The sequence below is a fragment of the Pituophis catenifer genome, unplaced genomic scaffold (genome assembly GCF_029215685.1).
Source record: "Pituophis catenifer annectens isolate HBS135680 unplaced genomic scaffold, rPitCat1.0.hap2 SCAF_4, whole genome shotgun sequence".
Lineage (NCBI taxonomy): Eukaryota > Metazoa > Chordata > Lepidosauria > Squamata > Colubridae > Pituophis > Pituophis catenifer.
Genome location: NW_027256884.1, coordinates 90,771,034 through 90,789,013, shown reverse-complemented (window position 1 = coordinate 90,789,013; position 17,980 = coordinate 90,771,034). Strand labels below are relative to the sequence as shown.

The following is a 17,980-nucleotide window of genomic DNA, read 5'->3' as shown; positions in this document are numbered from 1 at the left end:
AACTCGATTTCATTGAGGGCCACAGCAGGCTTGTGTTTGACCTTAGAGCGCCAGTGTGTGTGTGGCAGGGGAGGCGTGGCCTTGGTAGGCGTGGCTGGGGTGGGCATGGCCATGGTGCCCGTTTGACACAGGATCAAGATGCATTTTTTCCCTTTTTCTTCTTTCTTTCCACAGTTCTTTACTATAACCTATTTTCCTATTTCTTCTACCAGATATTACTGGCAAACATTTATTACTTATTCTTCATACTTCACTAAACTTTTTATTTCTAAATTTATACCCCATTGTTTAATAGTAAATTGCTTTTCCAGGCAGAAGAGCTATTTATATATTGTATTTTTATTATTAAACTAATAATAAAAATACAATAGCATAAATAACATGATAATACAAGATCTAACAGCGTAAATTTCCAGGATAGTAAATAGAAATGGCTGTCAATTATAGATTGTAGATTAAATGGACCTACAGTATGTAAAATCTGGCATTAAACTGTAGTATTAATATAGGATGTTGCTTGTTTTCTATCCAGATCAGACACTTACCTGAGGCCACTTAATTGTAATCTAGTCCAATCCAGCCCTTCTGCAGCACTCTGCCAGCCGAAACCGGGCCACGCGGAGGCTCCACTCGATTCCTACGTGGGCCATTTTTGGTCTCCCAGCCTCCTGCAGCACTCTGCTGGCTGAAAATGGCAGAGTGCTGATGGAGACTGGGGAACAGTGGTGGGTTGCTCCAGGTTCGAACCGATTCTATAGAACTGGTAGTAAAATCAGCAGGATGCTCCGCCCACTGATGCTGACATCATCAGAAGCAATCTGCGCAAGGTGCGTGCACGACCAAAGTGATCCCGTTGCGAACCGATAGTAAAGGTAAATAGAACCCACCCCTGCTGGGGAGGCCAAAAATAGGCCACATGGGAGCCTTGCGGGGCCTCCGCACATCCAGTTTTCAGACGGCACCACAGGGCGATACTTTGATATTTCCAGGCTGGCCCCACGAGCCAGATTTAAGCACCTTGCGGGCTGGATCCAGCCTGAGGGCCTTGAGTTTGACACCCCTGATGTACAGTATGCCTTCTTCTATCCAGTTATCAGTCCATAAAAGTGAAGTTTTGTTGTTACTTGTCTATTAATTTAATTCAGAAGCCCTTGATGAACAGTTTTATCAAAAAATTTAATAATTCCAAATATAATAATATATCCTGCATTGACTATCTCTAAATTTGCTGTTAGACTTTCATTTTCAGAATTCATACATTCCTTCCAAGCAGATCTTGATTTTCTAGATCATTTATCATTTGTATGTTCTCTACCAACTGACCTGAAACACACATCAACTTAATCATATTGAAATTACTCTCCCCTATCAGGCTTACTTTAAAAAAAAAATATTGCATTGTTTACCTTCCAGACACCCAATGTGAAGGGAAAAAGTTATAAGAAGACAAGCAACTTCATATTTTACTTGCTTTTTAAAATTGGATTTTATTTTTAAAACAAAGTATAGGGCAGCTTAGGTTAGCTTATAGGATACCTACATTAATTTTATTTTATTGTCTTAAAATGTATTATTTTAAGATAGGTACTTTATGATACAGGGTTTCATACCAATGTAATAAATCAGGAATAAATGCTAGGACAAGAGTATTAAAGCACATCATGCCAGTTCTTTATAATGTTGGGGTGTCTCTGCTTCCAAGTCAATCTTGATTCCTAGTAATTGCCTGGACAAAACAGTTTTCTTGGCAAGATTTTGGAAGTAGTTTGTCATTGTTTGCTTCCTAGGGCTGAGAGAGAATGACTGGCTTTGTGCCTAAAACAAGACTGGTCTCGGAGTTCCTAGTAACCACTACACTGAACTGGTTTTTATAATGTTCACTGGCTCCCATTTTTTTCTGGATCAGATTCAAGATGTTGCATTTAACCTAGATAAGCTTTCAAGGCCTAGAATTGTGACATCTAAAGCAATGCTTCTTCCCACATTTCAACCCTCTTTCAGAGATGTATAATGAGTGCAATTTAAATGTTAGCATTTGGAACGGTCCCCAGGAAGGTATGATGGATATCATCTGTTCTGTGTTTTGGGTGTTATGTGAAATGTTACCAGTTCGGGACGGTTCGCCTAAACCGGTAGTGAAAAAATGCTTTAAAAAGTAAAAAAAAAAGTTCTGATGATCACGTGGCACAGCTGGTCTTCAGAACTTTTTTTTTTTTACTTTTTTTTAGCATATTTTTTACTTACTTACAAATGCCAGTTCTTCTACAGAACCAGGCTATATGAAAAATATGAATTTTTGGTGTTTACAACAATGTAATCCCCCTACTTAGTACTGTAGATATTTTAGTATTGAATTATAATCCTGCCACAGAAGTTTTGGATGCTTGCCTTCACTAGAAATGTCAATTCTGGAGTCATTGCTATGCCAAACTACTTTCTAGTGTAGGCTGCACTTCTTCTTTCTTTTGTGGTATGCTTTTAAATATCAGTTCACTTTTCAGGGAATCCCCTACTGAAAATTAAAGCTGACTATGATGAGTAATGACATATCATGCTCTCCCTTGGGATGACAGCAAAACCGTACAGCAGCCAAACACACTTTCATTTCCTTTCTTTTGATGGTAATATAACATGCACTCACAAAACATAAAAACCTTTAATGTTGTTTATTTGCATTGAATAAGTAAAAGAGATGATATATTGAGAACATAGTGATTATAATGATGGATATAGATCAAGGACACCCAGATTCAAATCTTTATCCACCATACATCATATTGTTTCTTGTATGCTATTCTTCTTGTATAATTTGATCCACACAAATCAATAGGAAGACCAATATTGTTCCTTTTCATTGAAAGTAGCTAAAGTATTGTACATAGCCAGTTTTATTCAGTTTATAATTATCAGGGCCAATAGTTCACTTATATTCCTAAGTCTTTGAGTTAAAGTCGAGTGTAATAATGATGCCATTCAATTTCCATTATTTTTGTATTTCTCAATTGATTTTATTAGCCTTCTATGTTTATTGAGCTTTTAGATCAGTGGTTCTCAACCTTCCTAATGCCGCGACCCTTTAATACAGTTCCTCATGTTGTGGTGACCCCCAACCAGGGATGGGTTCTAAATTTTTTTACTACCGGTTCTGTGGGCGTGGCTTATTTTGTGGGCGTGACTTGGAGGTCATGTGACCGGGTGGGCGAGGCTAGCTGGTCATGTGACCGGGTGGCCATGGCTATGTGTATAGGGACTACTCAGAGGGCTGAAAAAAGTCATTTCTGACAGGTCCTCGCACTTTTGACTAGTCTTCATACTTATGACCATCCTCACATTTATGCCCGTGCAGTTTTCTTAACAACCATGTCACTCATTTCACAACTGCTTCTCTTCACCATGGTGACAAGATAGGGCAAAAATGTAAAATGTGAGGACAGTCGTAAGTTCGAGGACTGGTCAAAAGTGCGAGGACCAGTCAGAAATAACTTTTTCAGCCCTCTGAGTAGTCCATATGCATAAAAGGATACAGCAATAGAGAGGGATGAAGGAAGGGAAGGGAAATTAGAGTAGGAGTGAGGGTAAGAGAGGGAGGAAGAGAGGAGGAGAAGGAGAAAGGAAGATGAAGTAGGGAGGAGAAGAAGAGGGGGAGGAAGAGAAAGTAAGAAGGAAAGGAAAGAGAGAGGTGGTAGGTTTGAGGAGAAAGATTGCTGTACAATAAAAAAGATGAAAGGGAAGAAAGCCAACCCCAAACAAATATAAAGGTATTAAGATAAAGAATGAATTGTTAAACTTTAAAGAATAAAAGAGAACAAATATGAATAAATAGCAATAATTAGAAACACACATACAAACATACAATGTATTTTCTTTTGTAGGAAGTTAGCACCCACCCCTTTCCTGGAAGAGTGAAATATTTTAGGAAATATGAAAAAGGCAGAATATTATATTTCCCTGGGATAAGCATGTTTTGAAGCAGCTCCCATCTTCCTGCCCCCACCCTTTGTCAATGGGCCATTAAGGCCTGGGCCAGTCTATTCTACATAACAAAGATTTACCTCCTTCAGGCAGAGCCATAGTAGGAATTGCCCAAGATCCAATAAAGATAGGATTAGCCCTCTACCCATCTAGCAACAGAAACTCACCACATGTGACCTGGGAAGCACATGTGACCATCAGCCAGCAAGGCTAGCTAAGACCCCCACACCCTGGGAGTTTGACAACCAATCAGGATACTCTTTCGTGGCCCCAAGAAATGCAGAGCCAGAGAGAGCATAAAAACCCGAGGATTTACTGTATCTGCCCTTTTCTGTTCAGGAACTCAAGCCATGTGATCCTGCTCACCATTAAACCATCTTTCCAAGCAGTCTCCATGTTTCCAGTGTCTTTTTCCCCACTTGGAGCAGAACCCAGAAGGAGATTTCTTCCAACACTTTGAACAGACTATTTGGCCGGTTCACAAATTTAAACAGTGTTTAGTCATTTCAATTAAATTTACAATTTCTATATTTCCTTTTTGCCTTATTTATTCCTCATCTATTTTTGTAAAAAACCAATATTACCCTTCATCCTCATCTCTAATCTTAATCAAATTCAATTTTTCCCTTCTATTCTATATTATACCCCTTCCCATTGTCATCTATTTTTATATCCATCCTCACATTGGTAAATTATGTAATATTACAGTTGTTTAATATAAATTCAACATTTTAATATAAATCAATTAGTTATATAACTAGCTTTTTTGTATATTAATCAATATGAACATGAATATTCCAATTATTTCCATGCAATCCAATTTCTTACAAATCAATTAATTATATTTACCAATAATAATAAAACAAATAATTTCCCCCATATATTTCTCCAAACCACTACTTAACCATTTCTGCTTTCAACACAATATACAATTAATAGTATCTCAATTATTACAATTCCCTAGTTAAATAGAGCTTTTTTTCTTTTGTGTTTTAAAATCTTGAACTCTCCTCTTTTTCCCTAAATTTCCCATTGTTTGCACCTACCTTTTTTGGTGAGGAAAAAGAAAAGAAATCTGCCTGCCTAATTTTCCAACTTGCAGCAACAGCAAAGCCAACAGCCTCTTTACTTCCAGTTTCGCTTTTCAGCATAGCTAGGGGGAAAAAAATCTGCACTCTTTGCAAGCAAGCAGCAGAGCCCTGAGCAAAACAGCTGAGAGCAAATCAGCTGGGGGTCGGGAGCCGATCTAAGCAAGGGCTAATTAGCCTATGCTGAAGCTCCGGGGGCCAATAAAATTACAAAAAAACACTGAACCATTTGTTAAATTGCTGGCTCGCCCGCCCCTCGCCCACCACTATTTATTGGCAATAAATAGTGGTGCGGAGGGGTGGGGCAAGCCAGCAATTTAACAAACGGTTCGGCTGCACCACTGGCTATAGGGCGGCCCTTTGAAGCCCCGCGGCAAGAATTTAAACCGTTTGTTTTCCTCTAGCCATCAGCTGGGACTCCGGAGGCAGCAATAGATTGGGAGTGGGCGGGGTAAGCGAACGGCCAGCGATCCAACAGAGCAGAGAGTGAGGGTGAGTGAGTGAAGGCATGGGGGGGGCGAGAGAGGGCTTTGGCGACCCCTGTGAAATTGCCGTTCGACCCCCAAAGGGGTCGCGACCCCCAGGTTGAGAACTGCTGTTTTAGAAGATCTAGAATTAATCTAGATTACAATTAATTTCTATGCTGCTGAAGTATTTCATCTTTAGCAAGAAGTAATTGGACTTGTTCCATAACTGTGGGCAACATCATTTTCCCTGTCCATACACTTATATTAATTAATCAGAATAGAGCTGGAAGGGACTTTGGAGGTCTTTTAGTCCAATCCCCTGCTCAAGCAGGAAATTCTTTTTTTTTTTTTAAAGTTTTTATTGTTAAAGAATTATAGTACAATTCCACCTTCCCGGTTTCATGGTGTTAATATACACATACATATACACATACATAATATTTGCTTATTATTTACATGGTATAGCCTCGTTATCTTAATTTAAAAGGTACTGCCTGTAGGATTTCTTACTTATGTTATCCTTGATACATATTATTACATTTTATTTACATAAACTTGCATCCTTACTCCATTTTATTTCCTACTGCCGGTAGTACGACTCCTTTCAATATACTCATTTAGTTAATCATCAAATTAAACTTTAGGTTTCTCAATCTTCACTTCGATTTTCTTTTCTCTAACCACTCATACCACATATCCCACACACTATAGTAGTCAGTTTCCTCTCTATCATTAATTTCTAACGTCAGTTTGTTCATTTCGGCACATTCCATTATTTTCCTGATTACGTGCTCTTTGGATGGCAACTTTTTCTCTTTCCAATGTTTAGCGTAGGAGATTCTTGCTGCTGTTATTATATGTGTAATAAGATACTTCTTCTTTCTTGCAAATTCTGTCTTCATTCCCAGGAGAAATATTTTTGGTTCTAATTCAATGGTAACTCTTATTATTTCCGACACCCATTTACATATCATCCTCCAGAATTCTTTGGCTTGTGGACAGGTCCACCAACAATGATAATAGGTACCTTGCTGGTGGCCACACTTCCAACAGTTTGGACTCGTGTTTGGGTAAATTTTGGCAATCCTGGCTGGTGCTAAGTGCCACCTATAAACCATCTTATATTGATTTTCCTTGTAAGTTGTTGCTCTGGTCATTTTGAGATTGTTATTCCAAATTTGGTCCCACTCATTCAAATTTATGGTTTGTTCAATATTTTTGGCCCATGCTGTCATTGGGTCCTTAACCACCTCCTCTATCAAGTCGTATTCTACTAGATAGTTATACAATTTAGCCAATAGTTTATTATCCGTACCCATCCATACCTTATCAAGACCATTGATGCCTGTCTCTATGCCATATTCTTCTTTATCTTTTTTATATCTCGATTTAATTTGTGCATATGTCCACCATTCTATGTGGGTACCCTGTTCTTTCAATTCTTCCATTGTTTTGAGGTTTCCTACCCCATCTAGTATCTCTTTATATTTTACAGTTTTGCCCAGTTCCAAAACATTGGGGTATATTATCGCCTCCATCGTGGATCACCATCTGGGGATTTTAGTGTATTGTTTTTGTCTTATTTCTCCCCATGTTAACATTAGCGTGTCCCTTATTTTATGTTTGTGGAAATAAGTTCTTGTTCTTTTCCCTGTTTCCCAAAGATAAGCATGCCAACTCTTCTGGAGGTCATGCCCTTCCAATGTCAGGATTGTTTTATTTCCCAGAGTTGCCCACTCTTTTAACCATACTAAGTTTCCTGCTTTGTGATAAATTTCCCAGATTGGAAGTCCAAAACCACCCCTGTCTTTTTTGTCTTGTAGATTCCTGATTGCAATCCTCAGTTTCTTTCCTCCCCAAATAAATTTCCTAATGGTAGAATTAAATTCCCGAAAAAATTTCCTATCTAATTTGACTGGAGCAGTTTGAAATAAATACAGCAACTTGGGTAGCATGCTCATTTTAATTGCTGCAATTCTTCCTAAAAAGGATATCTGGAGCTTCTCCCACTTTTATAAATCTTGTTTAATATTTTTGACCAGAGGTACATAATTGTCCTCTTTAAGGGCCGAGCAGTTTGTTGAAATCCATACTCCCAGATATTTTACCTTCTTAACAACTTGTATCCCCATTGACACCTTCAATACTTTCTTCTGGTCTTTGGTCATGTTTTTGGTCAGCATTTTAGTTTTAGATTTATTTAGTTTGAACCCTGCCACCTCTCCATACTTACCGAGTTCTTCCAAAATTTGGGTGCTTGTTTCCAAAGGTTTCTCCATAATTAGTGCCACATCGTCCGCGAATGCTTGGGTTTTATATGTTTCCTTTCTAATTTTCAGTCCCTTAATTTGCTTATTTTCTCTGATCCTTTTTAGTAATACTTCTAAGGCTAAGATGAACAAGAGTGGTGATAAGGGGCATCCCTGTCTCACCCCCTTTCTGATTTGGAAGGTTTTTGTTAATTCTCCGTTGACTAAGATATTAGCCCTTTGTTTCTCATAAATCGTAGTTATTGTGTTCACAAAATTTTGTCAGAATCCCATTTTATTAATTTGTTGTTTTATAAACTCCCAGTTCAGGTTATCAAATGCCTTCTGGGCATCTAAAAAGACCAGTGCCATTTCTTTATCCGGATGTTCCTCATAGTATTCTAGCACGTCTAGGACTGTCCTTGTGTTATTTCTTATCTGTCTCCCTGGAAGGAATCCATTTTGATCACTATGTATTACCTTATTCAAAATTACCTTTAACCTTTCCGCTATAATACTCATATAGATTTTATAATCAGTATTAAGAAGGGAGATTGGTCTATAGTTCTTTATCAATTTTACATCCGTTCCTTCTTTTTGTAGGAGTGTAATATACGCCTCCCTCCATGATTCTGGTATTTTGGATTTTATCAAGGCCTCATTATAGATTTTTAACAGTTTTGGTAGGAGGATATCCTCTAATTCTAAATTTTGATATAATTCCCCTGGGAATCCGTCTGGGCCCGGTGATTTATTCTTTTTAAGTTTGGTTATCACGGTCTTTAACTCCGTCATTGTAATTTCTTTATTTAGCATCTCTTTCTCCACCTCCCCGATCAGTGAGAATTCTTCTTCCAATAAGTATTGTTCTACTTTTTCCTTGGGGATATCTTCTTCCTTGTATAGGGTGGCATAGTATTCGCGGACCATCTCTAATTTCTCTTCTTCCTTATTTATGATATGACCCTCTGAATCTTCTAGTTGGTAAATAATCCCTTTCTTTTTTTCTTTTTTAAGTCTATAGGACAGCCATCTACCCGGCTTATTGGCGTTTTCAAAATAATATTGTTTAGTTCGCTTAATATCATACGCCAATTTTTCCTGATCGATTATATTTATTTTATGACGTATAGTCATCCAATTATCTTTTGCTGTCTCATTGTCCGGGTTTTGCTGCACTTTTTTTTTATTTTATTTTATTTCCAATTTATATACCGCCCTTCTCCCTGAGGACTCAGGGCGGTGTACAGCCAGAATTAAGAACATGAAATACAAATATTAAAAACAATTAAAATATATATAAATTTGGCCCAAAACTTAAAAATCACAAACCAATTAAAACATTTAAAAATTTCTTCTTAAGCCAGCCCGGCTTGCTGGAAAAAGTGGGTTTTAAGGGAACGGCGGAAGGCACTGAGGTCTTGGATTCTCCTTATCTCTGGGGGCAACTGATTCCAGAGGGTAGGTGCCCCCACAGAGAAGGCCCTCCCCCTGGGGGTCACTAGCCTACATTGTTTGGCTGATGGCACCCTGAGGAGGCCCTCTCTGTGGGAGTGTACAGGTCGATGGGAGGTTGTCGGTAGCAGCAGGCGGTCTCGAAGATAGCTAGGCCCTATGCCATGGAGCGCTTTAAAGGTGATGACCAACACCTTGAAGCACACCCGGAAGACTACCGGGAGCCAGTGCAGTTCGCGCAGGAGCGGTGTTACATGGGAGCGCCATGCTGCTCCCATCACTACCCGCGCTGCTGCGTTCTGGACCAGTTGGAGCCTCCGGGTGCTCTTCAAGGGGAGCCCCATGTAAAGAGCGTTGCAGTAGTCAAGGCGAGAGGTGACGAGGGCGTGAGTGACTGTGCACAGGGAATCCCGATCAAGAAAGGTCCGCAACTGGCGAATCAGGCGAACCTGACAAAAGGTCCCCCTGGTTACAGCCGTCAGATGTTCCTCCAAGGACAGCTGCATATCCAGGAGGACTCCCAGATTGCAAGCCCTTTCTGTGGGGGCCAAAGACTCGCCCCCAATAGTCAGTGATGGAGTCAACTGACTATATCGGGATGCCGGGAGCCACAGCCACTCAGTCTTGGAAGGGTTGTGCTTGAGCCTGTTCCTCCACTTCTATCTCTGCTTTCCCCAGTTCTTCCAACAGTGTCCTCTGGGTCTCTCTTTTTTCTTTGTTTTTATGTGCTCCATATGCAATTGCCAGTCCTCTTAGGAACATCTTCATTGTATCCCACATTACTCCTCGGTCAGTTGGTTCCTTTTCGTTTTCTTCAAAGAAAACTTTTAACTCTCCCTTTACTTTCTCTATATTTTGTTTATCCCGCAAGAATTGTGTGTTTAGTCTCCATCTTATATTCCTTCTCTTATACCCACTCTTCCATTTGATCTCTAATGGATTGTGATCCGCCCATATATTAGGTGCAATCTCAGCTGACATGATGTTCATTCCTATATTTCTACTTACCCACATCATGTCGATTCTAGACCATGATTTTTTGGGGTTTGAGTAGAAAGTATATTGCCTTTTATATGGATGTAAAGTTCGCCAAATATCTGCCAAATTCAATTCGTCTACTAGATCAAAAAAAGCTTTTGGTAGGTTTTTCCTTTTTTTCTTTTGGCCTTTGGATCTTTTATGGTCTTTCTTCGGGTCTACCATTCCATTAAACTCTCTGATTATACATATGTTGTTGTTATCCATTTTACTTATTATTTCTCGTACTTTGTTGTAGAACTCTCTCAAGTTTTTATTCGGGGCATAGATAGCTGTTACTAATATTGAGGAATTACCTCTCTTAATTTCCACCACTAGTATTCGACCCTTTGAGTCTGCATATTTCAATTCTGCTTTTATTTCCTTCTTGATATACAGTACCACCCCTTTCTTTTTTTTCCCTGCTAGGGAGGTATATAGATTTCCGAGTTTTTTGTACTCCAAATATTTTTCGTTTTCTTTTTTTATATGCACCTCTTGAAGGCATACTATGTCCACATTTTGTTTGACTAATTTGGTAAAGAATATTTTTCTCTTTTTATAATCATTCAAGCCGTTTACATTGATCAATATAAGTTTCCAGTCATCCATTCTTGTAGCCTTGTGTTGTTTTAGTTCTTATTCGCCCATGTAACTCTCTGTGGTCTTTGTTTCTTCCTTACTTCTTTGCTTTTCTTCTCTTCTGTTTCTTTCTCCTCCTTTGCGCTCCCCTGCTAGAACCTCCAAACAAGCTCAAGGTTCAAGCAGGAAATTCTATACTATTTCAGACAACTGGCTGTCCAGTCTCTTCTTAAAAGCCTCCAGTGGTGAAGCACCCACAATTTCTGAAGGCAAGCTGTTCCATTAGTTGATTGTTCTCACTGTTAGGAAGTTTCTCCTTAATTCCAGGTTGCTTCTCTCCTTGATTCGTTTCCATCAATTATTCTCGTCTTTCCTTCTGGTGCTTTGAAAAACTTCTTCTGTGCTTTAAGCATATTCAAGTTACACTTTCATGGTCTACAAAGATAGGAGTGACGTTAGCAAAAAATAATAATAATAATTCCAGTATCTCTGTGAAAGCTTATGTATGTTTTGCTGAGAAAGTTTTTGTTCTCTTTTTCTGAAAGTGGAGAGAGAAGGCTCTCTGACACAACTATACCCACCTATACCTTTGACGAAGCTTCTTGGATGAGAAGCGAAATGTCTTCTTCCTCAAGGAAAAAAACATAGTCCAGTTGCCTTTTGGAAAAGCCCTTTTGAGACAACTGTAGTTTGAGTTTTGGAATGCAAACCAAAGTCCATATAAGTCAAAAGAAGCTTTAGTGGCCTTTCAGAAAGTGATAAATCTGCTGATTTCCTATAGTGGTGTGGTTACCATTTACAGCTGACCACACCGCCCCCATAGAATTCTACGGAAAATAAAATTAACACTCATAGTTATATTGAGAGAAATGATGTTTTGTGAAACACTTAAAGAGGACAGATAAATTATAAAAAGGACATTGGATGGGCTTAAACCTTCTCAGATGTCCTTATATTGTAGCGAAATGATCTCGGGACTTGGAAACAAGTTGTAAGCTGCACAACATAGTTTGACCTTTGGAATGCAAACCAAAATCCATATAAGTCAAAAGAAGCTTTAGTGGCCTCTCAGTAAGTGATAAATCTTACATGGAAAAAGAGAAGATGTAGGAAAAAGCAAGGGAATAGGATCCTTATTTTTTTTTTCTTGAATTTTAGTATCCCTTGGGAGTGTGAGTTGTTCTTTGGCAGATAGAAAAAAAGCAAGAGGCAGAAGTAAGCAATGTAAAAAAACAAAACATTGTTCGTTTTATTTTTTATTTCTCCTCTGAATGCCTGTAACTGCTGAGAGTGGTGCTACTCTATAATTGTAGTAACACATTCAGAGCTTCCTTTACCAATTCACAAAATATGTTTAATTTGAAAAGAATATTTGTAGTTCAGAATTGAACTGTGAAGTCTTTGTTGCTCTCTGAACTTATTTTTTTTCCTTGCAGACATTTCATTCAGACTAGGTAACATCATCTGTGCTAGATAGGGAGTGTGATTTGTTTTCATTTTATAACTTAGTAGCTTTCCCTGACACTGGTGAGAATGGTCTTGGTGGTTCCTTGATTAGCTTATTTGTTTGAGTTGGTGTGGTTCCTTGGTTTGGGCATTCTTTACTTCATGATTGTTGGTCCAGTGTTAATTATGGTGTTGACTGCTGGTAATGTGATGTTTTGGCCTTTTTGTTTCCATTTTGGCTTTTTTTATTGTATCTTTTGAATAGTAGATGTTGTTTATCTCTATATGCCTGTTAATGGATTTGTCTGAGTGCCAGGCTTACAAGAATCCTCTAGCATTTGGATTTGGCTTGGCCTAGGATGCTCACAGTTTCCCAGTTGAAACTATGGTTGTCTCTGTCCATGTGTTGTGAAATTAAGGAGTTTTCATCATGTCTTCTGACTGTTAGTTGATATTCATGGATGCTGTTTGTTAGTTTTCTGCTGTTTTTTCTTATGTAGTGGCACTGTATGTTGTAGATTAGGGACCATGGGCCATGGCCTGTTTGAACCAGGCTGCACAAGCGAAGTTCCACTCATGCGAGCAGTGGGACCTTGCACTTGCACATGAAGTTCCACTTGCACAAATGTAGGGTTCTTGAGTGGAGGGCGCTTGTGCTTGCCTGGAAAGTTCCACTCATAAGAATGGAGGACCCACACATGAGTGGAGGGCCCTCACACATAAAGCTCCACTCGAGCATGAGCACAAGCACAAGCACCCTTTACTTGTGCATGGAAGTCAATTCACATGAATAGAGGGTGAGCTTCCACCGCTCACACCAATGGAGTTGTGCACTCACGTGTGCACCTGCCACTCATATGCCCCCATCTGCATTGGGACAGGCCATCAAGGTGGAAAGGATGGGAACTGCTATTGTAGATGACTCCTGTTTTTTCTTGTGGCGCTGCTGGGTCTTTTATTTTACCTAGGATGTTTTGGTGGGCTTTAGTTGATTTGTGTGCCATGGTGATGCCATGTGGCTCTTGGTGGTTTTTGAGATATTTTTGTTGTATAACAGTGTTATCATTTTCACAACTTGTGTTGGTTGTTTATATTGGGTTGAGTGTGGCCAGGCACTTTTTGATAAAGCTGAGCGAATATACATTTTGTTAGATGCTGTGTAGATGACCTGTCTCCTTTTCTGGTGTTGATGGTTGCTGTAGTGTGTTTGTTTTCATTTAAATAGTGTTCTTATTGAGCTTCTCTTATGGGAAGTTGAATGTTCGCTCGGATTCGGGAAGGCTTGGACTCCGACTGGGTGAGTCCGGGGGAGGAGACGAGGGTAGGTCTTGAGAATATTACCTGGGAGGAGTTTGATCCTGTGGCTCCCGAGGATGTGGACAGGGTTCTGGGTAGGATTAGTGCCGCCACATGTTTATTGGACCCGTGTCCCTCCTGGTTGGTACTGGCCTCCCGGGAGGTTACACGAGGCTGGCTCCAGGGGATTATAACTGCTTCTCTGAGTGAGGGTGCCTTTCCCGCCACCTTGAAAGAGGCAGTGGTGAGGCCCCTCCTCAAGAAGCCTTCCCTGGACCCGGCTGAATTAGCTAACGACCATCCGGTCTCCAACCTTCGTTTTGTGGCGAAGGTTGTTGAGAGTGTGGTGGCACGACAACTGCCCGGGCACCTGGATGAAGCTATCTATCTAGACCCGTACCAGTCGGGCTTTAGGCAGGGGCACAGCACAGAAACGGCATTGGTAGCGTTGGTGGATGATCTCTGGAGGGCTCGGGACAGGGGTTGCTCCTCTGTCCTAGTCCTATTAGATCTCTCAGCGGCTTTTGATACCATCGACCATGGTATCATGCTGCAGTGGTTGAGAGGGTTAGAAATAGGGGGCACTGTTCTGCGGTGGTTCTCCTCCTTCCTCTCCGACCGCTCGCAGTTCGTGTTGGCAGGGGGGCAGAGGTCAACCTCGAGGCGTCTCGCATGGGGAGTGCCACAAGGGTCGGTCCTCTCGCCTCTTCTGTTCAACATTTATGTGAAGCCGCTGGGTGAGATCATCCGTGATTTTGGGGTGAAGTGTCATTTGTATGCTGATGATACTCAGCTGTATATCTCCACCCCAGACCACCCCAACGATGCCCTTGATGTGATGTCTCGCTGCCTGGAGGCCATGCAGGTCTGGATGGGGAGGAACAGGCTCAGACTCAACCCGTCCAAGACCGAGTGGCTGTGGCTGCCGGCGTCCCGATATAGTCAGCAGGTGCCATCGCTGACTATTGGGGGTGAATGTTTGCCCCCCACAGAGAGGGCTCACAATCTGGGTGTCCTCCTGGATGCACGGCTGTCTTTAGAAGAGCATATGACGGCCCTGGCCAGGGGGGCCTTTTATCAGGTTCGCCTGATCCGCCAGTTGCAGCCCTTTCTGGACCGGGACGCCTTGTGCACGGTCACTCATGCCCTTGTCACCTCCCGGCTGGACTATTGTAATGCTCTCTACATGGGGCTCCCCTTGAAGAGCACTCGGAGGCTCCAACTGGTCCAGAATGCGGCCGCGCGGGTTGTTATGGGCGCAACTCGTTGTGCCTGCGTGACACCCCTCCTGCGTGAGCTGCACTGGCTCCCAGTGGTCTTCCGGGTGCGATTCAAGGTGTTGGTTACCACCTTTAAAGCGCTCCATGGCATAGGACCCGGGTACCTTTGAGACCGTCTTCTGCCACCAATAGCCTCCCACCGACCAGTCCGTTCCCACAGAGAGGGTCTCCTCAGGGTGCCATCAGCCAAGTTATGTCGGCTGGCGACACCCAGGGGGAGGGCCTTCTCTGTGGGAGCCCCAGCCCTGTGGAATGAACTGCCCCCGGAAATACGTAAGATCTCCGACCTCCGGGCGTTTCGCTGCGCACTGAAGACCCTGTTGTTCTGCCAGGCAGGGCTATCAATATAATAATTTTAAATTGGGGTATTTTAAATTTTTGGGGTTTTAAATCAGCCAAATCTATTTAATTATTTTAATTTTTAATCATTGTTGTGTCCTGTGTTTTTAAATTGGCTGTACACCGCCCTGAGTCCTTCGGGAGAAGGGCGGTATAGAAATAAAATTATTATTATTATTATTATTATTATTATTATTATTATTATTATTATTATTATTATTATTAATGTTGTTATCTAGTTTGATAATGAAAAGTTTGCAAGAAAACAACCAAGCTCAGAGAGCAGCAAGGATCCCACATATATTTAATATGACTCTCATCAGACCATGCATTCATATAGATACATATGCTCTATCCTTCCATTTAACCAACATGAGTACTTTGTCTGCCTACTAATGTCCATCATAGATTCTTTCCGTAGGAGACTGTAATTCAGCACATGGAGATATCATTTCTGCATTCCATCAAGACAAGGCTAACTCACATTATTAATGGACCCATACAGATTGCCTTATCTAAGAAAAGCAGCTAAATTATAAGCTCTGCAAATGTGGAATTATTTTTTTTACAGTAATAATCATTGTTTGCAACCTTCTGAGATCCAAAGTCAATGACGAATCTGGATTCCCTTTACAACCTTGTTGCTAATTTAAAAACTGTGTTGATTCTCTTAAGAACTATGTCAAGGAAGGTTGAGGCAAAACTCAACAAATGTTTCGCTTAGCAAAAAAAAATTTGGGCTCAGTTGTAGTTGTAAGTTGAGGACTACTGTACCTACACCTCCTCTCTAGCCGTGTCATAAATCACATTCTCCAGTTAACCACTTTGACTGGCTGTGAAACCCAACACTCTCCTACTGATTGCTGTGGAATGTAGTTTCAGTTAGGGAAATCAATCAGCTCCATCAGTTCTCCCTCCCTCCTGCTCATGGCAACTTGAAAGCTTTGCAAGTTGACATTGGAGACACTTTGTACTTACTGAAAGCTTTCCTTCACACCACATTGTATTAAGGAGGAAAAACAAGGTACAACTGCTCTTTAGGATATCTTACCCACCTGACCTTCCATAAGGGCCTAAAAACCTGGTTCTTCCAGATGGCTTGGGGCCCCAATGGAGGACGGCAATTTCACTGCACTCCCTGTGCATGCTGCTCTCTCCCTCCCCAGCTTTTAACCATTATTTTATCTTTGATTGTAATTCCATTTTTATCATTTTAGAATAATTTAACTTCTATGGTTTTAATGCTTCTAATGCCTTATGTTTATTTGCCAAGGTGGTTGGCAAATTAATAAATAAATAAATATAGGCAGTCATTACAGAGTGGCCTTACAGTTTTATTCACTTGTTTCTACTACATGATGATATCTCAATATATGCGTTAATTCATTCGTCCCTCTTTTCTCCCACATTATTTCAAAGTATATTTGTAAGGAAAAACTTGAAGAATAGATGTAGGTCATAGTTTTGATTGTGCATTTGTGTATATTTTTCCTCCTTAGGTACTCTCAATCAAGAATTAAAAGTTGTAGTCCAAGAAGGAGATGAAGCCAGGCTTCCTTGCGGTTACAAAATCCCTAGAGGCACACCTCTAGAATCTTACTACATCTATTGGCAAAAGCCTATCCATGGTAAACAAGACCTGGTTGTGATTTCATACAAGAACGGTAAAGAAGTTGAATTGGATAAGAACAAATCTTACAGGAACAGAACAAAGTTAGATGAGCAGAATCTTACACTTTCAATCGCCTCAGTGACAGTAAATGATAGTGGAAAATATAGATGTATTGCCATATTACAAAGTGACATAAAAGAAGCACCTACCCATTTATCTGTGATAGGTAAGTGTAAACTACTGACACAACTTCTTTAATCTCTCTCTATCTCCCCCCCCTCCGTGTATGTTTGTATAATTTTATTAAAGAGTTTTTAAAAGGAAGATAAAAATTAATACAAACTAATAGAAGAAAACTAGGAAACAGAAAGAAAAAGAATTAAAGAGAAAGCTTAATACAAGAGAGAGAGAGAGAAAGTGTAAGAATAATAGAAAAGAAATTTAAAAAGAACAAAGAAACTTTCTGTCTTCTTTACAGCAGTTATTAGTAGTTTGAGGTTACAACATAGCTATCTTCTTTCTATCATCTATCCTATCTAATTATCAAAAGCACAAATCATAAAATAATTTATGGGGGAAAAAATCCATTAGGGGTTTCCAGTCAGCAATAAATTCTTCTCTGATCCAAGAAGTTAATTTAGCCAGCTCAGCAAGTTCCATCATTTTCATGTTTATCATTTGTATACAATTTTACTAAAACTCAGTGAATTTACCTAAATTATTTGCAATAAATAATGAAATAAATTTCTTTTAATGCCTTTTATTCTACCATTATTTCTTTTTTCTCTAGGACATTTATTTAGTTTCCCCTTAAAAGAACTAGATTTACTTTTATAAATTAGTTATAAAAGTAGAATAAACTAGAAAGTAAAAGTAAAATTAGATTATGAATTGTGTTTCTTCTTAAAAAGAATATACAGTACTGTATATCTTTCAGGAAAGTAGGTGTATTTTCTTGAATTGCCATTTTTCTGTCTCCAATCAACCAGCCCTAAACTGAAGCTTTTGGTCATTTGCCATGAGTGATTTTAATATTTTTCTCAGAAGTTCTATACAGTTGTGTGGATGAAAGGAGATAATGTTTATTGGGAAGGGAAATGAAGCCAGGAGGGTTTAGCAATACTTATTTTAATCTATCCACATCAAAAATATTAAGGACAGCATCAGTCACTGATCT

The 17,980-nt window shown here is 39.9% G+C and overlaps 1 protein-coding gene across 1 annotated transcript in view; it reads left to right on the top strand.

Moving 5' to 3' along the window:
* The window catches only part of LOC139316147 (programmed cell death 1 ligand 1-like), a 43,480-nt gene that overhangs the window by 8,314 nt on the left and 17,186 nt on the right, over positions 1–17,980 (top strand). The window contains exon 2 of the mRNA XM_070942683.1: positions 16,691–17,029. Coding sequence (XP_070798784.1) covers positions 16,691–17,029 — 339 coding nt within the window. The remainder of the gene's footprint in view (positions 1–16,690; positions 17,030–17,980) is intronic.